The 23,357-nt window shown below is 43.1% G+C and overlaps 2 protein-coding genes across 3 annotated transcripts; one reads left to right on the top strand and one right to left on the bottom strand.

Moving 5' to 3' along the window:
• Positions 1-6,860: 6,860 nt before the first annotated feature.
• On the top strand, positions 6,861-11,660 carry LOC109478964. The gene is made up of 4 exons (XM_019780792.1): positions 6,861-7,371; positions 7,567-7,893; positions 8,247-8,255; positions 10,497-11,660. The coding sequence occupies exons 1-4, from the start codon at positions 6,861-6,863 to the stop codon at positions 11,264-11,266; spliced, it is 1,617 nt and encodes a 538-aa protein (XP_019636351.1). The 3' UTR covers positions 11,267-11,660.
• A 228-nt stretch (positions 11,661-11,888) lies between these two features.
• LOC109478942 (pre-mRNA-splicing factor CWC22 homolog) lies at positions 11,889-23,277 on the bottom strand. 2 transcript variants are annotated; one of them, XM_019780758.1, is made up of 20 exons: positions 23,121-23,277; positions 22,416-22,548; positions 21,569-22,035; positions 20,996-21,205; positions 20,685-20,867; positions 20,197-20,325; positions 19,592-19,760; positions 19,308-19,361; positions 18,704-18,839; positions 18,283-18,489; positions 18,012-18,074; positions 17,319-17,423; positions 16,767-16,848; positions 16,486-16,546; positions 16,241-16,318; positions 15,862-16,014; positions 15,479-15,606; positions 14,996-15,097; positions 14,425-14,588; positions 11,889-14,061 (listed from the first exon to the last, which is right to left on the bottom strand). In XM_019780758.1, exons 1-20 carry the CDS (start codon positions 23,129-23,131, stop codon positions 12,977-12,979), a joined length of 3,720 nt encoding a protein of 1,239 aa, XP_019636317.1. In that variant the 5' UTR covers positions 23,132-23,277; the 3' UTR covers positions 11,889-12,976. The 2 variants fall into 2 exon arrangements, with proteins under 2 accessions (XP_019636317.1, XP_019636316.1); XM_019780757.1 differs by having other exon boundaries at positions 21,569-22,038; positions 23,121-23,276.
• Positions 23,278-23,357: the final 80 nt, after the last annotated feature.

The following is a 23,357-nucleotide window of genomic DNA, read 5'->3' as shown; positions in this document are numbered from 1 at the left end:
CCGACAAACACTCTCAACACCATGATTTGCCTCTCAAAATGCGGTAAATTGCGTTTTTGAAGGCTTAAAAATCCTAAATTTCCCGGGGGAGCATCCCCCGGACCCCCTAGATTACGAGCGTCCTCTCAAAATCCTAAGACTGAAAACATGCAAGCTGGCCGACGTCGACTCGGACTCACCTTTATTTGTGGACGCACTCGGGGACCAGGGCAGGTGGGAAACACAGGGAACACATACTTTAATGCATGCTTCATTACATGTAATGTATACGTAATTTTGTCAGTGATCACCTTTCTCACAAAGCAAGATACTAAATCCAGTGCAGCTCGAAAAAAAGCCTGTCAATTTACCGTTAAGCGTTGCCGACCCTCCTGAATTTACCGTTAAGCGTTATCGGCCCTGCTGAATTTTCCGTTAACCGTTGCCAGGACCCCCCCATGCAGACCCTCTGTAATGTGTTGTGATAGGCTTGGGGTTTGTGTTTCTTCTTTGACCCAAGAATAGCCTGGATGCCAGACTGCTTTCAGGGCCTACACAGGCCAGTTCCTCGGCTCCCCCAAGGAAATTTTACCACGGCCTTACACACTTAGAACTGGGACTTGGTAAAACTTCCCTGGGGGCAGTTGGCCCTAGAACCGAGGAGCTGGCCTGTGTAGGCACTGGAAGCCAGCAGTCTGGCATACAGATTATCAAGTACTAGAGGATGTTCTTATCAAACACTGACTGCGATTCTAATTATTTTCAAGTGGGAGGACCTCCGCGAAGCTCGAACAGTAACATGCGGCATGCAATGATTTATATCTAGACTACTAGCCTGGTAATTACCAGGCATTCATACTCTCCAAGCAGAGGTTTAGGCTTCGACTTATTTTTATTTGACGTATTTTGGGCGTTTTTATTGGGCTTTCCTTCTTGTGCTGGTGTCTTTTTTACTGTCTGGCAATATTGGATACTGCCTGTCCGATTTGACATGTTTGATGCTGTCTGGTAGCAAGGAGGTGAAATACAAGTATTTAACCTCCTTGCTGGTAGCAGCCAAATAAGATCGCTACTCTCCAATCAGACGTTTCAATGAATTCGAAGTCTTTTTATCGCGGGCTTTTTTACTTGTATCTTTTTTCGGCATATTGGACTCTGCCCTGCCAGGCTGCCAATGATGTTGAATTTGATTATGTCTTGCAGCATAAGTATCTGCTTTGAGATTATACGATGGCTTCCCTGACAAATACGAGAGAAGGGGGGCGAATAGAATAGGTTACAGGAAATAGAAACCTTCGTCAATGCGTTTTTTTTTCATACAAGCAAAGAGGTTATAACCTCCTTGTTCAAAGCTAAACTAAACTAAACTAAACATGACCACAATGCATGCGATATATTTGTGGGGGGGGGGCGTTTTTAAAGTCAAAACACCCACACACAAATTTATCGCATGCATTATACAATTTAAAGAGATCATCGTCCACTTGACACTTGTGGTGTGGAGAAGTCCTTTCTTTGTAATGAAAATAAACCAGTAGTAAAGTCATCAAATAAAAGTCATCAAATAAAAGTGGGATATATTTGTGTGGGGGCGTTTTTAAAGTCAAAACCCCCACACACAAATTTATCGCATGCATTATAATTGAAAGAGATCATCGTCCATTTGACACTTGTGGTATGGAGAAGCAGATTTGTGCTAATATTGGTGATAGGACTTTGTATGGGCTTTCTTTGTAATTGAAACAAACTAGTAGTAAAGTCATCAAATAAAAGTTATCATGCATGTATCTTGTCAATGTGTTTTATGCTCGTTGTATGTTTTTGAGTAGAAGGTGTTCTGCTTTTTGCCCAATACTCAATACATATATGTGAATAAATAAATGAATAAAAGTTATCAAATAAAAGGATGACGTAACAGAATGTCTTTATTCATTTGTTTCTGATGAATCATGATAAGAACACAAAAGTAGTCAAATCACAGACATAGCAGTATCTGTTTTCACAGTTCTTTCTTCCACAGCTGTGTTGATGCCATTTAAACATCCTTACGCTTGCAATGTAAAAGAAAGAAGCGTGAAAACAAGCAAACTTCAAGCCTCAAACAAACAAATTTCTAGTTGCGTTACTACATTCTTACAAGAACAGTTTGTTCTTGTCCTATTGTTCGGTGTTGTCATTATTATCAGCGTAACATCGTAGAAATACTTGATCCACCCAAAAAGTTCTAAATGCATTTTGATGTGCAAGGCCGGAAAGCGTGTTTCAAAGAGAGTGCTGTATCCAACTACCGATCTCAAAGCCCCGCCCCCTCCGTCAAAAGTAGCAAATTATGCAAGGTAAAACATAACAAATATTTGATGGACATGCGTCTACTATCTCGTTGGTCGAACTAGTTCTATCATTGGTTGAACTGTGATGGACAGTCAGGACCTGTCTAACAATAACAGAATAAGGTCGTCCGATGTTTGCCAAAGCTTTTTGGCGGGTGACGTTTTTAGCCGTCAGAACATTGCCAGTGTTTTCTTTGTCGTCTGTCACCTTCTTTTAAGCCCAACTTTGGCAACGAATTCCTCTGGGAGCCTGCCGTTTAGTCTGACGTTCTCCAGATCGCTTCTAGTACATTCTTCTTGACGCCTTTTGACGTCACTCATGACCAGGTTTCCCGCCAAAACACTATGTTTAAGAGCTGTACATCATCACCCGAGACAATGCACATTTTTTTTCTTTGGAAAACAGTTAAAATGGAACACATAAGGAAGACAAAAGTTACCTTCAAGTTTTTAAGAGGAAAAATATCAGAAAATATTAGTACATCTGCATTTGTGATCATTCTGCTGTTACGCCACACGACCCCACAATTAAATGTTCATGTATCAAAAACAGACATGTACATAAAGCCTAAATGGTATTTACAATCAAGGAACAAATAAAACCCACATGTACATGAGTAAAAAATTGAAACAAACACTGCCATGACATTGGTGATGAGTGATGACCATCACTTTTTACGGGATAACTTGTATTGTCTGGTTGTACAGTTTGATGGATTTGTGAAGAAAGATCCTGCCAACAACTGGCTCTAGCCGGTTCTACGTGACACGGAATGACCGGTCACCAAAAGCCGTGTGTCAAACAGCAGTTCGTCATCATGAGCATGTTCAGTCACGCAGCAGGAAAGTTTAGTACACTGTTTGTTTATTTCTCACAAATTCAAACATAAATACATCGGCGTAATGTTTGTTACAGCAGTTGTGAGTCACGTACTGTACAAAGTAGAAAAAAAACATTTTGTAGATCTATGTACACAACATTAGAAATCTGGAAATAGGAAACGTCACATGAAATGACTCCATCCTAACATCTGCTTGAAGATTTGGCGAAGAGGAGTGCAAACATTACATTACATTATATTCATGGTGCAGCTTCAAGAAGATTCGCTAGGAGCGCGATTTCAACGGTGCGCATTTCAACATTCAAGCAGATGTGAGGCGTTTTTTATTCTTTAACGAGGGCTTTTGTTTGATGTCACAAATACACACAAAATTTCGGAAATGTGCTTGAAGTTTGTGAACCGAAAAGTGTTTGATGGGTCTAGAAAAGTTACAGTCCACACTGTAGCTGACGTTTCAAATCCATTAATGTGTAATCTCCAAGCAGATGCGCGGTGTCGGTTTGCACGGCTGGGCGCCAAAAGTGAAAAGAAGCAAGATTTGAAATATTTACTAAACTAGCAGAAAGTCATCCATAGCGGGGCCGAAATCAGGCATATGGTCGAAGATTATCGTGCACAATTTGATGATGTCTTTGCAGCCACAAAAAGATCTGCTTGGAGATTTCGAAGATTATACAACGTTGACTGATGCTTTCATAAGTGATGACGTTTTTGAGCCGCTACGATTTAATCATGGGCACGTGTGGGACCCTGTATGCCGGTTCCCGGGCCCGGTGCCGGTGCGGAGAGGTACGGGGCCGGCGGGACACCTCCCCCTTTCATATTTGCGCCGAAAATAAATCACTTTCAGGAGACCGGAACGGGAAGGTGTTTACATGTAATTTACAGGCCATTTGCAGACGGGGACGGGTCCATTCGGCAAGGAAGGCCGATTTCATCATCTTCTGAAGGACGGATTTATTGAATAACCTCCACCAGGCCTTCCTAAACCGTTAGGAATAGCCACTACCAGGCTTCGGGAAATTAGAGTAGAGATTGGCTTAATACGCGTTTCGTATGTAGAGATGTTGATTTCTGCTTGTATGTAGAACTAGTGTTGATTTCTTGATTTCGACCATTCACAGCTATGTATTTATTTATTGAGCATTAGCGTTTTCCTATGAGTCTTTTATGGTTTGTAGTATGACGCAATCACGCAACCACATAGTTTTAGTGACTCGTTCCCAGGTTTCGACATCAGGGGCTAAAATAGAGATTAACCGAATCCCGGTATAGTGGAAATATTTCGCTAACAATCACCCCTTGCACACCCCTCTTCTTGCTCGTAAGTTTATATTGTTCCAATTCTTATAAATTTAATTTTCTTGTGGACAATATACGAGATCTTGATCGTACTACGACAGAAGTACGAAGAAGTGCAGTACACAATCATCCACTATGTGAGACTCCTTTGAAGCTCCTTTGTTTTTATGCTGGTTCGGTCAACAAAATCTTATATTGTGAATACAGTAAACTGAAAGAGACGAATGAATGATTGAAAGAACGAAAAAGTGAAACGTGTCCCTTGCACCTATGCCTACGTTTTCAATCAAGAGAGTTCTGCACACGACTCGCACAAAGTAGACTGTTGTTGCAATTCACAAATCGCCAGAGGTCGCTGCTACACGGTCCATCTGTGGGATAGTGTCAATACGTTTCACCGACGTCAGGGCGCTTTGCGCTGAATGGGGCGCATATTTCCAACTCTAACCCTAATCATAACTTCAATTCTAACCATAGCGATAACCAAAACAACGGCTAAAAAATGGACGGCGAAACATAACAGGAAATGTTGCTGTGAGCAACTTAATTTAGTATTTTGTACAAAGGTTCATCACAAACTAAAGGCCAATGTGCAACTTCATTACTACGGTTACGTCATGGTTACGTCAGCCACAGGTAAATGGGACCCTGCAGTTTGCAGGCAAATCGCCAGAGGTCACTGCTACACCCTCCACCAGCCAGGTTTCGTCCTGACGTTTCGCCGACGTCAGGATGTTTTGCAGTCAAGGGAACGACTATTTCATACTCTAACACTAATTAATTCTAACAAGAGCGATAATCACAACAACAAAATTTCAGCTAAAAACATGGGACGGCAAACCATAACAGGAAACCGCAATTTCGGCGGCGTTTTCGAGAATGTTGCTACGAAGTGTATGGCTGAGTCAGCTGATACAGGCTATCACTTCATTTTAGATAATATCACGGCCAAGCCTGTACAAGGCTATCAGCCCCTTTGAGTGTTCCACGGTCAGTTAACATTCAATCCTTCTGAATCGCCGCAAGGTCAGGCTGTTCCAGGCTACGAGATCCTTCTGAAAAGCCGCACGCTCAAGCCTGTTCCTGGTGCTGACCTTGGTGCTGATCAAGAGAAGAGTGTGATAAATCGCTAGAGGTCGCTGCTGCATGGTCTACCATTGTTGATCTCCAGTGCAGTGATTCATATGCAAATCGTATTTTCTACCACTGTACTGTTGTAATTCACTGTGCAATTCGTCTGCGTGATTATATTTGTTTTCACCCCAATTTATGGTTGTCCCTTATGCTTGTCTGCTCTCTTAACTCGGTGTACGGAAGGTCGGTGGTCCTCTAATCCCGCTAAATGCTCCAAAACGCGCCCAATTCTGCCATGTCACGCACAAAACACAACCGGGCCGCCATGTTTGTTTACATGTTCGGTGGTGCTTTTGGAGTTTCAAAGGAGTCTCACATAGGGGATGATTGCGTACTGCACTTCTTCGTACTTCTATCAGAGGACGATCAAGATCTCGTATATTGTCTGAAAGAAATTAAATTTGTAAGAATCGGAACAATATAAACTTACGAGCAAGATGAGGGGTGTGCAAGGGGTGATAGTTGGCGAAATATTCCACTATACCGGGATACGGTAAATCCTTATTTTAGCCCCTGATGTCGAAACCTGGGAACGAGTCGCTAACACACGTGGTTGTACTCTCCAAGCAGATGATTGGGTTTGGGGTTATTTTTGGCGTGTTTTTAGGCATTTTCATCGGGTTAATCTTTTGCACTGGAATTTTTTTAAAATAACCCCAAACCCAAACCTCTGCTTGGAGAGTAATGTGGTTGCGTGATTGCGTCATACTACAAACCATAAAAGACTTACAGGAAAACGCTAATGCTCAATAAATAATCACATAGCTGTGAATGGTCGAAATCAACATTTCTACATTCAAACAGACAATGGTCTAATTTGACAACGTTAATTCATATTTCAGTTGACGAAGCTGTATAGACTTGTAATTGTGCGCTTTCTTAAAATTCTTTTAGCTTCCTCTTCATATTTCAATGTGAAGTCTTGAACAAAGATAACTGTTAACCGTTCAAAAAGATTTACTTAATACTATAATAGTACATTCGCGGCACAAATTTTGCCGAACGTAGACTGAGAATAACAACAATATAATAACGTCATAACATAATGACAATGGAACCACGCTGAAGCATCGCAAAGTTGTCTATGGCGCATCTCAAGGTCAACATCAAAGGTATTGTCACATCACGTTCTGGAACGGCATTATATATAGTAACCACGTTGTAGAACAACAAAACACAACATTGCATATAGCCACAGAGAACCGTATTAGTATTACGGTGCTAAACTTGCGGTGTTTGAAACCGTTAATAATAACCATTTTACTTGAGAAAAATGGATCGCAGTCGACCGAATGTCTTTCACAGAGGCGCGGCCGCCTTTCTGGCGTGTTTCCAGACCCTTACCCTGCTGGGGAGAAACAGAGACGGCGGCCGCGGAGCAAACCTGAGTGTGGGAATCCACACCGTCAGTGTGGCAGAAAAGGCGAAGTATCGCTTGGTGATCTGCTACAACAAGAAGAAACGCCGAACGGCCTGGAAGAAAGTCGCCACCCATGACTGGGACTTTACAGCTGAGTTCGCAGATTCTGTACCAGAAGAGAAGAAAAAGGTGAGAGTCGAGTTGCAGAGAAAGAAGAAATGTAAAGTGAAAACGATCGGGGTTACTACCCTGGACCCTACTCGGGCACTACAGGAAGACGGGCCAGTACTGGTGAAGGATTGGTATGTCTTCGATCCACCCAAGAAGGGACGACAAGACAAGAACGTGTCTTTACTGGAGGCGACCGTAGCTGTGAAGGGTCTCAAAGTGGAAAGGAAAACCACACAGGAGACAGGTATGAGGAGTCTACTCTATTTTCTGAAGTTCTGAATGTTTGTTTGTTTGTTGACGCCCAGACCTTTAGGTTGCCACGAACTTTTACAATGTTTATATCAACTTTAAGGTATCGCTGTGGTCATGGGACTAGTAATTATCCACAAAGAAACAGTGGTTTGATGCATATAAAAACATAAAATATGTTTTGACAATTTCCGTTCAGGCCCCACTCCGCCTTCTAAGGAGAACGCCAAACCTGAAGTCCGCCCGGAGAGCTCAGCTGAGCTGAAGGCCCGTGATGTGACAGCAGAGACCACCTGTCAGGCGGCTGGTGCAGAGAAACTGGACACGAGCGTCCAGGACAAGCTCCCAGCGCCATCTAGCGGAGACAACACAGAGTGTAGACCTGCGTCGACAGGTGCAACAAGCGGCTCCCCGAGTTCAACCACAACGAACGGAGCCGGGGATGTCAAACCGAGCCGGATTCGTACGTTATTCGGCTTTGTCGCAAAGAAGAAGAGTGAGACGATCAAGTCCACTGATGAAGGAGGTAGGACATGTGGACATGTTTGATGTACCGTAGTTTCTGAACTCTGCCCGAAATGTTTCTGTCCGTTGAAGCTTGGTACAAACATTTTTAGACCGTATTCTGTTGTAAAGGGTTCGATGGCAAGTTCGACGAGTTCGATTTTCGAAATTCTGAGTTCGATGAGTAAAGAAAGAAGCCTCGTTGGGAAATCATGAAGACATTCTTGTCTATCTTCAAGTTGATGTTTATAAAGTAGATTACTTTCAATTCCAAGATCCTGTTGGTACAGCATTAGAAACAAGAGTTCAATGAACACATACCTTCGGCACACAATAGTCTTAGTTACTATGGAAATAACATACCAGTAGGAAAAGTAACAACCAGTGACTAAAGATGTGCTTAAATTTTCTATCTAAGATTCCACAAAGCCTTCTGACAAGACGAAGGAAGAAAAAGTTGTAACTGAAGAAGGACCAAAGAACTCCTTGGAGCAAAAGGAGTCGAAGACACCCTCCCAGACAACTGAGGGAGAGACTGAACTGAGCAAGAGTGGATCCGGACGGGATGAGCCTACATCGCCCTCTAGCGGAGACAGCGCACACTGCAAGCCTACGGCTTCAGCTCCTAATGGCTCAACAACTGCCTCGCCAAGTTCTACTTCAACAACAACACAGACCCTGGCAAATGGTGAGGAGGATGTGAGGCCAGGCCGGATCTATAAGCTGTTCGGCTTCATCGCAAGGAAGGAAGACGGGACGACAAAGTCTGCCCAGGGAGAAGGTAGGAGATGTTTAATGTATGTTCTTTATTTACCACAGCATTAGAAACAAGAGTTCAACGAATCCACACCTTTGCCACACAATAGTCTATATAGACAAAGTATTAAACAACCAGCAACTAAGATGTGCTAAATTTTCTATCTAAGGTTCCACAAAGTCTCCTGACAAGACAAATGAAGAAAAAGGTGTAACTGAAGATGGACCAAAGAACTCCTTGGATCAAAAGGAGTCGAAGACCACCTCCCAGACAACTGAGGGAGAGACTGAAGTGGACAAGAGCGGATGGGATGAGCCTACATCGCCCTCTAGCAGAGACAGCACACACTGCAAGCCTACGGCTTCAGCTCCAAATGGCTCAACAACTGTCTCGCCAAGTTCTGCTTCAACACCAACAGAGACCCCCACAAATAAAGAGAGGGATGTGAGCCTAAGCCGGGTCCGACAGTTGTTTAGCTTCATCTCAAAGAAGGGCGGAGGGACGGCAAAGTCTGCCCAGGGAGAAGGTAGGAGAAGTCAAGATTTTATTGTAGTAGTGGTATAGTAATAGTAGTAGTAGCAGCAGTGCAGCACTAGTATAGTGTTAGGGCATGTTAGTTGTCGGTGTGGGCAAAACTCGTAGCAAAGTTTTCTGTCCTTTTCTGTTGGTATGGAATTACTAAATCAGTGACTACAGACTTCAGCTAATCATTTATATTTAAGGGTTATTTGAAATGCCTTTAGTGCCTGTAGCGAGGGTCATGGCAATGTTGAGTGTGTTATTTTCTATTTAGGTTGCACAGACGCTTCTGACGCTACAAACGAAGAAACAGTTGCCATTGAAGGCCAGCTGAAGAGCTCCTCAGACAAGAAGGAGTCTCAACTTGCCCTGAAGACCACCTCCCAGACAAATGAGGGAGAGACTGAACTGGACAAGAGTGGACGTGATGAGCCTACATCGCCCTCTGGCGGAGACAGCTCACACTGCAAGCCTACGGCTTCAGCTCCAAATGGCTCAACAACGACTGCCTCACCAAGCTCTACTTCAACAACAACTCAGACCCCGGCAAATGGAGAGGGGGATGTGAGCCTGAGCCGAGTCCGACAGTTGTTCGGCTTCATTGCAAAGAAGGGAGGAGGGACGACAAAGTCTGCCGAGGGAGAAGGTAGGAGATGTCTACTGTACATGTAACTGTTAGCAAAGTTTTGTAGATTTCTCAATTTTCTGTTGGTATGGAATTACTAAATCAGTGACTACAGACTTCAGCTAATCATTTATATTTATGCGTTTGAAACGCCTGAGGTGCTTGTAGCAACGGTCATGGCAATTGAGTGTGTTATTTCCTATTTAGCAGATGCTTCTAACGCTACAAACGAAGAAACAGTTGCCATTGAAGGCCAACTGAAGAGCTCCTCAGACAAGAAGGAGTCTCAACTTGCCCCGAAGTCCGCGTCCCAGAAAACTGAGGGAGAAACTGAACTGGACAAGAGTGGACGAGATGAGCCTACATCGCCCTCTGGCGGAGACAGCGCACACTGCAAGCCTACGGCTCCAAATGGCTCAACAACTGCCTCACCAAGCTCTACTTCAACAACAAAGACCCCAGCAAATGGTGAGGAGGATGTGAGGCCAAGCCGGATCTATAAGCTGTTCGGCTTCATCACAAAGAAGGAAGGCGGGATGACAAAGTCTGCTCAGGGAGAAGGTAGGAGATGTCTAATGTATGTTCTTTATATATAATACTGCGTGTTTGGATTAATCAGCGACTAGACTTCAGCTAATCATTTAACATGTTTATGTGTCATTTGAAATGCTTTTACTGAAGTTTTTAGTACCTGCAGCTGAGTGTGTTATTTCCTATTTAGCAGAGGCTTCTGACGCTACAAACGAAGAAACAGTTGCCATTGAAGGCCAGCTAAAGAGCTCCTCAGACAAGAAGGAGTCTCAACTTGCCCCGAAGACCGCCGTACAGACAGCTGAGGAAGAGAAACCGGGCGAGACCGGCCAGGACAAGCCTACAGTGCCCCCTTGCGGATGTGTGGAGTGCACAAAGCTAAAATCTGCGACTTCATCGACAAACAGCTCTACGTCACTCTCGCCAACTATCTCAGCAACAGACAAGTCTCTCACAAACGGAGACGGCGATGCCGGCCATGCCAAACCAAAGAGCGAGCGTCCATCCAGGTTTCGCCAGTTGGTCAGCTTTATGAAAAAGGACAACAGCAAGGCCACAGCCGATCAACCCCCACCACAGTTCACTGACCCGCTATGCCTTGACATGATGTCCTGCATTCGTGAACTATGGGAAGACCTGATTCCCAAGAGAGCGTATTCCAAAGAGTTGTTCGACTATGCCAACACTCTCATGGCTAAGCTGGAGGCTGCCGCCCCACATACAAAGGAGAACACCATCCTCAAGAACCTGTTTGCTAAGGTTCCAGACTACACTCACTACGAGCTGCCTGAGATGGAAGGTTTGAGCCTACAGGAACTGAACCAGATTCACAAGACAACTGAGTGTCTATTGGATGAAGAGGACAGGCGGGCTACGTTCATCAGGCGATGGTTGATCGACGACATCTGTCGGGTGGCCTTGGAGGAGGCACCAAAGGTTCTAGAGTCAACAGGACCGCCCTGAAGTTGTGTGCAGGGCTGAAGTAATGCAGTCATAAATCTCTGCACAACTGAATCGTCTGCACAGTTGACTTCTTTCATGGTTGTTAAACTGTTTCATGGTTGTTAAACTTTAACATTATGCCACAAAAGTACCATAATAAGTAACAAGCAAAGCAGGCATACCTGGAGGAAAAATATTATGCCATTTCTGTTTGGTTATGGCAACTGTGTTATCTAAAAAGAAACAAAATGCAGTAATTGTTGCATACCACAGTTTGCATGTCGATTTTGCCTTATGCCTTGTAACTTATGATCTAGCCTTACCCATCACACAAAACTGACAACCGTTAAACCAGGTTTGTTTGGCAGTTGTTTTTCTGCCTCTAGCTCTATTCAGGGCTTGGTTTTTGAAAATAAGATGAAAATAATAAAAAAAAAGTTGTTCCCTTTACTTGGCTGCTGTATTGTATTAGTCACTTGTCTTCTGTTCACATCATATGATACGGTAACTTTGTTGACTCTTGTTGTCAAGTATAGCTAAGTTATCATTGCAGACAAAAAAACGACACAATTGCATCTATACGTAATCTTAAATAGGGAAGAGTTAGTATACCTCATTCTTGAAAAAAGAACACTCACCAAGATTTTGTTGTGACATTTTGTATGTATTGTTTAAGTTGGCAAAGTTAACTTCATTGTCATATTACACAAGTCACTGGTGTCTGCTAGGGACAAACCATTACATGTTGGTGGGGGGCAGGTACAAGTATTGTGAAAATACACAGTAGTAACAAAAACTGTACAGTATGGGCCATGAAAGTAACGTATGAGCATTAAGTTATGAAATAGAGAATACATAGGCAAGAAACAATCATATGCAGAAAATTATGACCAAGAAATAAATCGGCATCAGCTGTTCAAACACACCCCATGGTCCTCAATGGTACACTCCTGGTGTATATACAATGTAGATGAGTGATCTTGATTTCAGTCAGAAAATACAGCATCAACTTCATAGTGCACCCCCCTCCCCATCATCTCAAATCCACCACCATTTTAACTACATTCAAAGAATTCTAGGCACACAAAACTGTATTCATACACATGTAGTTAATAGCAGAGTACACTTACAAAGTAGCTATAATTGACCAAGGAATATACAGAACAGCAGTATTTGCAAAGAGGTAGACCTCTATTCAGTGCAAAATGCCAAACTTAGTTTGGAGAATATCAGGAGTTACTGTAGTTTTGTGACTGTGTATCAGCTGGGATGTCTACCGACCTGTATGCCTGAGTTTCACAGGATATTCTGCCACAGGAATCATCCTGCCACTTGCTACATAATGTAAGCCTACAACATTGGGTCTGCTACAGCAACAGCTTTGCTTGTGGGGTGGTCAGACTTGTCGTAAGTCACTGTATGATTTTGATGGCATAGAATTGCCAAGCAGGCAGTGACAACCTTTTCGTTACAAGACAGCTGAATTTTGCATGACACATGCGTGACTGTCCCAGTTTGCGATCATACAACGATCGTACAATACCAGTATATGACACTGGGCCCATATCATGACTTATGGCAGTATATGTCACATTTGGTATCTTACATGTTGTGCTTACAATTGAGCTTTATTAACCTTCTCCCTGCTGCTTAACCCCATAACCTATACAAATTATGTGCCAAACGGCAACTATATCAGGCTGAAGGTTAACTGTAGAGACCTAGTGTGTTTTATCTTCTACGTCTGGAGTCATATTCATCCCTATCCATCTCCCTCCTGTCATACTCATCCCTTTCTACTTCTCTCCTTCTATCACTCCTTCCTCTGTCCCTTTCACTGTATTTATCAGCGTACTGCTCTTCGTACTTGCGTTTATTGCGTCTGGGTTCGGGTGACTTGGAGCTGCGAGCGCGCCGGGTTTTCCTTGTCCTCACCTCTGTCTCGGTAGTCCCGCCCTCGTTCCTCCTCATTTCTCCCCTCCCTCTATCATATGTCTCTTCCACTTCTTCCTCTCTAGCCTTCCTCGTTCGTCCATCCTCTCTCCCCCTCTCTCTGTCATAGGAATCGTAATAATCCTCCCTTTCCTCCACCCTTCTCCCTCTCCCCTCCCGAGGGTATTCATTCCTCTCTTCCTCGCTTCTCCTTCCCCCTCGTTCCTCGTATCTCTCCCTCCGGCTCTCTTCTATTCTTCTATCCTCCCCCCTCCCCCAATCCCTGCTGTCATCCTGCTCTCTCTCATCTCTTCTCTCCCTTCCGGACCTGCCTGTCTCTCGTTCTGTTCTCTCTTCCCTCCCTCGTTCCCTACTTCTCTCCCCCCACTCTCTCTCCCTCCCTCGATCGTAGTCTCTGTTCCTGTCGCCCTCCCACTCGTCTCCCCTCCCTCTCCGCTGCTCCCTCCTTCTGTCTTCTCTCTCTCCGTCCTCTCTCCAGGCTCTTTGGTCCTCTTCTCGGTACTTGACCACGTCCCTCCCCCGGTGGTCGCGTGGTTCGTACCTCTCCTCGTCTCTTTCATCCGGCGCGTCGTAATCGTAGTACGGCTGGTCCCGTCTCCGTACGAACTCCCGCTCCTGGTACTGCTCCCTCTCTCTGTAGTCACGTTCCTCTTCCCGCGCCCGATCGTAGCGGTCGTTTCTTGTCTCCGTTTCTCTTCTTTGCGTAGCCTTGGGAGGTTCCCTGTTCCTGGCAGTGTCAGGACTTGGGGTGTCTTTTCTTCTCTTCCCCTTGTCCTTGTCTTGTCTTACTGTCTCCCTTTTATCTTTGGCTTTCTTTTTCTTCTTCTTTTTGTCGTCTTCTGAGTCAGAATCCGAAGAACTCCCTGATGAAGGAACAATCAATATATTGATACTAGATACTAACACTGTTTATTTCATGACTTATCCATCTTTCTCCACATTTTCATGATACTGTACACGAAAAAGTGTCTAAACAACATGGCTTATGAACAGTTTTTACAGCAGAAAGCAAAGACAAAAGAACAATAAAACTGACTTGAAACTACTAGTAATGACACAATATTAAACACAATTTACTGGTTTTACAATGATCATGGCATTGGTCTATTACAGGTTAGGATGGTCAATGGCTAAAGGTTAGAAGGTCAATGGCTAAAGGTTTGGAAGTTGATGGCTAAAGTTTAGGTCAATAGCTAAAGGTTCAAAGGCTGTAGGTTAGGCCTGACCTGAGTCACTGCTGTCACTGCTGCTGCCACTGCTGCTGTCTGAGGAGCTGTCGCTGTCACTATCGCTGTCGCTGTCCGAGCTGGAGGAGTCGGAGGATTCCACCTCCTGTGTCTGCTGCATGATCAGCTTAGGGGCGTTCTTCAGGTGTTCACGCAGCTCATCACTGGGGGAACAGTTCAACTCAGGTTAAATATTGTTTTGTGTGCGTGTGTTTGGTTGTGTGTTTGTAAATGTGACAGCACATGGGTGGGAAATTCCCTAATTACAGACTGCAAAATGTCAGATACAGGAAGTTTGGTCCCAGAAGTTGGCCAAGAGTTAGTCCCAGAAGCTGGCCACGAGTTGGCCAAAAGCCAGCAAGAAGTTAGGGAATCTGTTGTTCAGATGCCAGTGGGAAAACATATAGAGACATAGACAGAAAAATACACAATTTTTTCCACAGTTGAAACAATCTGTAATACAATAGTCATATTCGCAGTGGAGGCAAAGGTCAACTAAAACAAAGTGAAAGTTTCATGATTTACAGTAGGTAGCAAGAAATGTGTTCAACAATTTGTATTCGTGACTTACGTGAGGCCTCCCAGACCAATAGAAGTGAAGAAGTTGATGGAGAAGCGTGTGTTCCGGGGATTGTCTCTGGGGAACAGGCCTTCAAAGTACGGGGTGTAGAACCTGTGGGCAGATAGGGGTACATGTACTTCAAACAAACAAAAATGTAGCAAAGTATCACATTTCATGAGTCTGAAACTGATCTGACTCAATGGAGCCATGGAAAACAGATAAGCCAGTTCACAGTTTTAACTGGTATTGTAAACAGTCCTTGTCTAGACCATGAATAGAAGAGCAGTGGTAACCCTTTTTGCTTGGCTGAAAACTTAAGCTGTAACAATACTTCAAAAAGCACCATGCCTCACCTCTATACATGTAGATGATGACTTTACATTACCTTGACTGCATAAAAACAACATGTTCAGAGAGCAGGCAGATTTTCTATGTTCTTGCCAAAAATCTTACAAGGAATGTCTCAGAGACATAGGTAGAAGTGTGTCTTACTGGTCCTTGAAGCGAGCGTTGAGTTTCTGAAGCCCCATGTACTCTGACAGCTCCTGGAACAGGATCTTGATGAAGATACGGCTGGACGACGTTGTCTCTTCCTCATTTAGGTGGATACACTCAAGCACCTGCAAAACACATCAGGTTGTGTACAGTGCAGCAGTGACACCTAGCAATCTATGTACAAACTGCATTACCTAATCTATGCAGTGAACATTGCCTACTCATTACAGTGGATATACTCAAGCACATGTAATGATGTATGGCATAACTTATCATGTTACGTTGAACACAGTGCAGCAGCGACATCTAGCAATCCACATACAAACTGCAGCAGCTAATCTATCCAGAGGGAGTGGAAATGTAGTGAACTGTTGACTCACAGTCCAGGGGATGGCGTCCGTGTAGAGCAGGTGGCCAAAGAACTTGGCGACGTTTCGGAGCTTGTTGGTCTCCAGGCGATGACAAGTCGTGTACTGCTCCACAAAAATCTTCTCATACTCCGCTACAAACTCTTTCTTCAGCTGACAGAAACGCTGGAGGAATACAAAATCATTTTTCCAAGTTTGTTGTGTTTTGGAGTTGTATATTTTCCATTTGCAAGTCACGTTCACAATATAATGACGGAACATGACACATGTAATGTTAGTCACAATTTTATTCGCATAATTCATGAACTACAATTGAGGACATACTAGAAGGTTAAAATATATCATGGAGGTATGAGATCTTTTGAACTCTGTTTTTTAAAAAAGCACCTACCTGTCCGAGGAGGCCAAAGAACTTCTCATACGAGCGCTGCTGGGAACAACAGTCCACGATCATGTGGCAGAACTCATACTGCAAACAAGAGACACAAGTCAGTAAGTCTTCTGTTCTGTAGGTCACGTTATACACAATGCACCAGCGCCACCTAGCAATCTATGTAGAAACTGCATTACCAGATTGTTTACATATTGTACTACATACTAGTAGGAGGCCACTTGCTTGTTAACACTACATCCTACCTCTTGTCCAGGCTTGATATCCATCTTCATCATTTTATGAGCACACTCCTCAAAATCCAGGCTAAAAACAACAACAGAAACAAACATTTGTCTCAGAAATCATTTGACAATAGCACAATATTGCCTTCTAAACTATAGTTGTTAAGAATTTGTTTCTTTGCTTTACAAAATGATTAAATGAGAAAATGGCTGGTAGTCAGTATACATATTTACATGCATTTTGCAGCATAGAAACATATTGTTAGCAATGCTAACAGAGATTGTAAGAAAAACAAACTCACCTTGACTGTACAGTCAGATAGATGGTCCGTCTCAGTGCGACAAGGTTGGTCTCTGTCATGTCTTCAATCTGCATCTTTGCTTCTGAAGAAAAACATCTCAGAAAGTTAGTTTTCCTTTATAGATGTGAGATATTAGTTGAAAGCAAACCCAAGACCTCAACAAAATAAATCTTTGTAATAACAGAGTATAAATACTATTGATTACAAGATGATAGTTTTTCTGACATTTGGAATGACTTTGATGTGTCAAACATGGTGTAGTTTTGATTGACAGTTTTGATTTGATTTGATTTATTGACATTGTAACAATACAATACACGTGGGGCACAGACAGCTGTTGCTGGTGTTGTGTCCAACACATAGAATCAAATACAGGACAGGGCAATACTAATTTTCACTTGAGTTAAGTGAGGAAAGTTATGTAAAGTGCCTTTCCCAAGGGCACAAGATTGGTGACATGTCAGGACTCGAGCCCGGGACCTTTTGGTTCCGTGTTGAGCACTCTGCTGTTGCGCTACATGACCCGACCATGATTGACAACTTGACACGTACCTTCAGCCTCCTCATCATCATCTGAGTCCTCCTCATCCTCCTCACTGCCGCTCCCCTCCTCACCACTACTGGAGCCCGACTCATCATCAGACTCATCCAGGATTTCTGGTACAGGAGAAACATTGTTACTGTACTGCTGTTATACTACTGTTGTAATACTACTGTACTACTGTTGTACTACTACTGTACTTATATTGTACTACTGGAGCCGGACTCATCATCAGACTCATCCAGGATTTCTGGTACAGGAGAAATATTGTTACTGTACTACTGCTGTACTACTGTTGTACTACTACTGTACTTATATTGTACTACTGGAGCCCGACTCATCATCAGACTCATCCAGGATTTCTGGTACAGGAGAAATATTGTTACTGTACTACTACTGTACTACTGCTGTACTACTGTTGTACTACTACTGTACTTATATTGTACTACTGGAGCCGGACTCATCATCTGACTCATCCAGGTTTCTGTTACACACTGTTGCTACTGTACTACTATTGTTCTATTACTGTACTACTTCTTTACTGCTCCTGTACTACTTCTGTGTACTGGAAGCCAACTCAACTGACTCATCTAGGATTTCTGTTACACAGAAAAAAGGGAAAACATCATTACTGTACAACTACTGTACTACAATTGGACTAATATAGCCTGACTTGATTAAAGTTTGTATGACAGGAGACATACCTTTCTTGATGAGCTTGTACTTTTCCTCATTCTGTAGGAACTCTGGGTCCACCTTGAAGACATCTAATGCAAAAACACAACAATTTGAGTAAAGAAACATTATAAAAAAGTATTACAAAAAGATGTACACACTGTCAGCAAATAATTTTGGAGTGCCTTTTATGAATATTACACATCCATCAAATGTAATGTGGGTATGTGGTCAAATATGGTTCTATGTTTTGCCTTGGACATTTGCAGAGGGTATTATAAGAGAACTGTTCAGCCTTACTGAGTATATCTTCTGTCTTGAGTTCGTCGTCCAGTGAGATGAGATGTGTGATCTGGTCCTCCTCGTCCACCATGTCCAGCCCCTCCACGATGGACGGGAAGTTCTGGAAGTTGTCCTTCCTCACGGCGAACATGACCTCGATCATGTACTGTACCCGCTTGTCAATCTGAGCCTCGTGTAGGATGCTGCGAAGTCGCTCAAAGATGGCTGGAAAGACAAGTGAAGAACATGTTAATAGTGATAATGCTACCAAGAGATCTGTCAGTGAAGGTTAGACATCCAGGTAATAAGATACGCCAAAAACAGTTACTCAAGCAATGAATAATATACCTGTCTGTTTTCAGAAAAAGTTGCATTTCATTGTCATTTCATTGGCTTCATATCATCTTTAAATTCTTCTGAAGAAGATTGCAAATCTTACCATGGATGCCTCGAGGGGAAACTTCCCCAAGTTTCTGTCCAGAGTCCTTCAGGAAACCCACGGCCACCTCCACACTGTCATCTGTAGGGTTCTCTAACAGTAGGGTCAGGATCTCCAGAGCTAACAACTCATGGGCCTGGGAAATAAACAATCAAAAGTAAGTTTTTGTAATTTTGTTGTTGTTGTTTCATTCATCATTGTAAAGTTCTTGCTGATTCTGTCTATGCACTTTCCAATAGGTTCCCATAAGGCAACAGACATGCATGTGCAGTAGTGTGGGAAATTGAAGACAGGAAATGAGATAACCTTTACTGGGACTTTTGACCTAACTTCCTACGTCCCTGAGGCACTTACATGTATCATGTGGAAATAAGGACACACTAAAAACAAATGTTGAAACAATCATTACATCATAGAGTAAAGCATTTACAAAGACTAATATTGCACAACCTTCGTTACTAGTACATGTAGTTGGTAAGAGGTAGAGACAGTACACAAAGCAAAATGTTACTCATAAAACAATACAGATATCATATTTGCAGAATCTGATATAGATAGAAAATGCTACCAGTGGATAGGCTAAGTACAAAAAGAGAGTACTTACCACTTGTTGGTTGACCAGATGAGCTATAAACTTTGTTGCAGTCAGACAGATGTTCTGTAAAAATAACAAATTGGAAAAATTACAATACAACTATATTGTCTATGTACTACTAGCAAACATCTTTTTCTTTATGTGTTTTGGACAAGAAGAAAGAGAGCGAAAACAATATGCCTTGAAAGTTGAATGCAACATACACTTAACCCTTTCCCCTACAAATATTTTGGACTGTCCCTTATCGTGTCAATCCTTGTATCCCCCCACACATATTTTGGACCGTCCCGTACCTTGTCGTTCCTCTTGTAGCCCCGTTTGAACTGCATGGTGAGTCTGCGGAGGATGAGCTCGCCGTTCTGCGGGAACTTGGTGTTGATAATGGCGACCAGAGCGGCGTACACGTGGGTAAAGGTCGGGGACGCCGCCTGGGCCTGGATAATGGAACGTGCCAACAGGCCTCTGCAAAAAAAAAAGGTACATGTAGAACCACAAATAGTTATAGCAGGTTCATAAATCAATTCAACAAATAGTCTAAGACAACTACCCAGGGGACTGAGGGAAAGTTGTTTTTTTAAACAAGTCATAAAAAGCATGGCGACAAAACTGCAGCAAAATTTCCACCCATTTTACAATAGACTGCTTCATTGACCCTAAGTGACCCAGCCAGTGCCATTTTACATTGCACAAAGACTGTTATTTTGTTGAAATTAATGGCAAACTGGCTGATTCCATCAAGACTTCTTGCTACTAATCATGAAAAAACGTTCTGATCTTTTAGTGAAATATAGCTCTTGGGCTTGGAAAGAAGTGGCATAGGTTTGAGCCCCCTGGCAGCTTTTTTGGGACTGCAGGGGCTGTGTTTGTTTGAGACTTCGGAAGATAACTCTGTACTGACCTCCCTCTAACAATGTTCTCCTGGAACAGTTCCATGACAATGTTTTTAAGGTTGGAGACGTTTGCCTTGTTAATCAGACCATTGATGCTCTTCTTCAATGCTTCCCAACTCATCCTCTGATACTCCGCACTGTAAACAACAACAATCATTACTGTGAATAACAACAAACATCACATACAGACATCAATAAAGAAAAAAATTCCTTTGAGGCAAAGAGCTGCATGAGGCAGGTAGGTTCTCGCTATTTTTGATCGTACACATGTATAAAAAAAATAAAGGGACTTGTCATGTAGCTTGTTTAGGGGCTATTTCAAACTCTTCAAATATGAAATGACAGTAAAAATGTGCTAAGAAATGGCAGTAAACATCAATATCAGATTTCCCTATTCAGAGTATTTTTGCACTGCTGCCCTAAAATTGCATCGGAGGCCTTTAAATCATCAGGGATTTCACCAAGAAGTTGTCGTACGAAACAAAATGCAACCTACCTGCTCTTGTCTGTGATTGCTTCCTGCATCATCCGCAGCTTGGCCGGCGGGATGTACGCTCCTCCTGTTCTCGTGGCGAGCGTCGTGTCCGCCTTACGGACTCTCTTCGCTGGCGGTTCCTCTGCTGACGCAGCGTTAGCCTCTCCAGTTTGAGGTGGATCATCACGAGATTTCCGCTCGTCACTGTCAAAATTGTGTGTATTAGTTTTAATCCTTCCTTGTACCTGTAATACCTGTTTTTTATGATAAGGAAATATCAACAGATTTATACTTATATACTTATACAAACTTGAAGATTCAAGATGTCCAACCTGTTACTGGTGTTTTTGCCATCTCTGTCAGAGGTACGCGTCCTATCTCTATCAGAATTGCGATCTCTGTCTGCGCTACGATCGCGCTCTCTCCCGTAGTTACGGTCCCTCTCTCTGTCGGAGTAACGGTCCCTTCCCCTGTCCGTTTCTCGTCGGTTTCCGTAGCGGTCCCGCTGGTTAGGAGACCGTCTGTAGCGTCTGTCATCATGCCTGAAATTAACAAAAATGGTGAGGAGTCATCATTAATGACTTTGTTACTTTTTCAATGCCAAAACAATGAATCGTCCAGCAAGCTGCAACTAATGATTCTAGACAATTTCTAGTTGTATAAAAATGGGCAAATGGTTATCATTTTCATGTTGGATAAGGAAACTTAAACAGTTTAACGTAATCAATCCAATAGTAAGAGTCCTACTGTAAATTCATTTATTTCTGTGGGACTTTAATTCAAAGTGGATGCTGCTAGCAGAAAGGAGGTTTTCCCTTTGTTTTGCAGTATAGCAACACATTGTAATACACGTGAATATGATATGCTTAATCTCAAAATAAAAGCACTGCAAAGATTTACAGTACCTTGGTGGTCTCTCCCAGTCTCTCTCTCTGTCTCTCTCCCTCCTTCTGTCGTTCTCATAACCACCTCTCCCCCTCCCCCTTGTAACCGTTGATCTGTCCCTTCTAGCTGGGGATCTCTGTCTCCTGACAGGCGATCTGGATCTAGAGCGGGATTTTCTCGGAGATTGCTGCCTCCGTGGCGGTGACTCGCTGGGGGATCGTTGTCGCTTGCTCGGTGATGAGTCATCCTGTCTTTGCGGTGACTCGCTCGTGTTTCGTCTGTGCCGTTGTTGACGAGAATTGTTAGGGGACCAATCGCGTGAGCGCTTAGGGGGTGAGCCAGATGGGGAACGTTGGTGTCTAGGGGGTGAATCGCTCTGCGATCGCTGTCGTCTTGGGGGAGATTCGCTAGGAGATCGTTGACGTCTCCGAGGTGAGGCCTCCTCCTGGTCGGCATTTCCTACATCATCATCATCACTCCGTCTCTGCTGCTGAAAAATTAATGCCATTTACGTATTAGGATTACACATGTATGTCATGTATTCAATCTTAGATTGAAATATCAGACTTCCAGGAAGACAAAGTATTCGATCCTTGGCTTCGCGAATTCCCCCATTTTCCGAAGTCCTGTCATACTTAATGCCTGTCAATCTTCCCCTATCATGTGCTGTCATACATAGCCTGTACCTTACTGTAGACATTTCAACCCTAAGGAGGGTAGCAGACTTTTAGCTCATGTAAAACTTAAAAAGTCTTGGTAAATATGACGAACAAACAGTGTGAAGTTAGGTATTGAGAACCTCTTTCCCCTAAAGATATTTTTACACAGATTTTTGTAGAACACGTTATACGACATCCAAAGCCTTACCTTGTGTACTACGACAGAACTGCGGATACGAGTCCCGCGTTCAGAGCCAGAGTCGCTGCTCCCCGAACTCTCACTACCACTCTCACTTCCGCTGTCACTGTCACTATCACTGCTGCTTTTACTGTCCTTCTCACTGTGGGAAATAAGTCATGAACACCGTCTTTAGTGGCAAGGCAGTCTTGTGGTTAGGGTTGAATATGAAAGTTCTGGGCTCGAATCAAATTATGGCAGGCCCCACTGTTGTGCCCTTGTCGAACCTACTTCTACACTGACTCAAACTTCAAATTTGCAGTTAAAACAACCCTATAGTATCACCTCAAAAGTTTACAACTCATTTAAATAATTCTTAGTTAGGTATGTTCAAAATTTTACTCTTTTTCTTTTCTTTGTTCAACATAAATCGTTACATGCTACTGACAAACTACATGGATTTTCTGGCTGACAAATTTTTCGCCTTATTTCAAGAGTAGACACATATATCACTAGATCATTTTCCAAACTCTTATTTTGTAAGACTTTTACCGATTTTGCCAACAGACTGAGATAATTTCTTCCTTCATAATTTTTTTCGCACGCATGCCACAAACAAAATCTTGTGCGCCCCCCTCCCCACTTCCAATCGATACAAAATTCAGTACGCAGCGAGTTTCGGGGACTTCTACCGGTCAAAAATGAGCCGTAAGTCTACATTTATATTTCTCTTACCTGTCAGACATGTTGCTTTAGAGTTTTCAGGCAAATTTTTGGTTTCAAGGCAAGGAAATTTTCTTGTTCGCCTTCGCTGCACGTAAGGTGATCGCAACAAGATGGCGTCGCGTGACGTCACGGCGACTAAACAACTTCCACCAGATCTCGCGAGAAGATTCGAGAATAATCTTTAAACGACCGGGAGCGCGAGAACAGGCTGACCAATCAGAGGGGAGATATGTAAATATTTTTGTA

This window comes from Branchiostoma belcheri, unplaced genomic scaffold, assembly GCF_001625305.1.
Source record: "Branchiostoma belcheri isolate BF01 breed outbred unplaced genomic scaffold, Haploidv18h27 scaffold46, whole genome shotgun sequence".
Taxonomy (NCBI): Eukaryota; Metazoa; Chordata; class Leptocardii; order Amphioxiformes; family Branchiostomatidae; genus Branchiostoma; species Branchiostoma belcheri.
The sequence above is the reverse complement of the archived record's forward strand: the minus strand, read 5'-3'. Positions and strand labels throughout refer to the sequence as shown.

What these genes read in the sequence shown, in the direction of transcription:
- LOC109478964 (XM_019780792.1), top strand. Translation starts at nt 6,861, where the DNA reads ATGGATCGCAGTCGACCGAATGTCTTTCACAGAGGCGCGGCCGCCTTT. An exon ending in ACAGGAGACAGGTATGAGGA is followed by an intron (nt 7,372 to 7,566) that starts GTCTACTCTATT and finishes ATTTCCGTTCAG; the next exon opens with GCCCCACTCCGCCTTCTAAG.
- LOC109478942 (XM_019780757.1), bottom strand. An exon ending in CAAGACAGAAGATATACTCA is followed by an intron (nt 18,075 to 18,282) that starts GTAAGGCTGAAC and finishes TTTTTGCATTAG; the next exon opens with ATGTCTTCAAGGTGGACCCA. An exon ending in GTACAAGCTCATCAAGAAAG is followed by an intron (nt 17,424 to 18,011) that starts GTATGTCTCCTG and finishes CTCCTGTACCAG; the next exon opens with AAATCCTGGATGAGTCTGAT.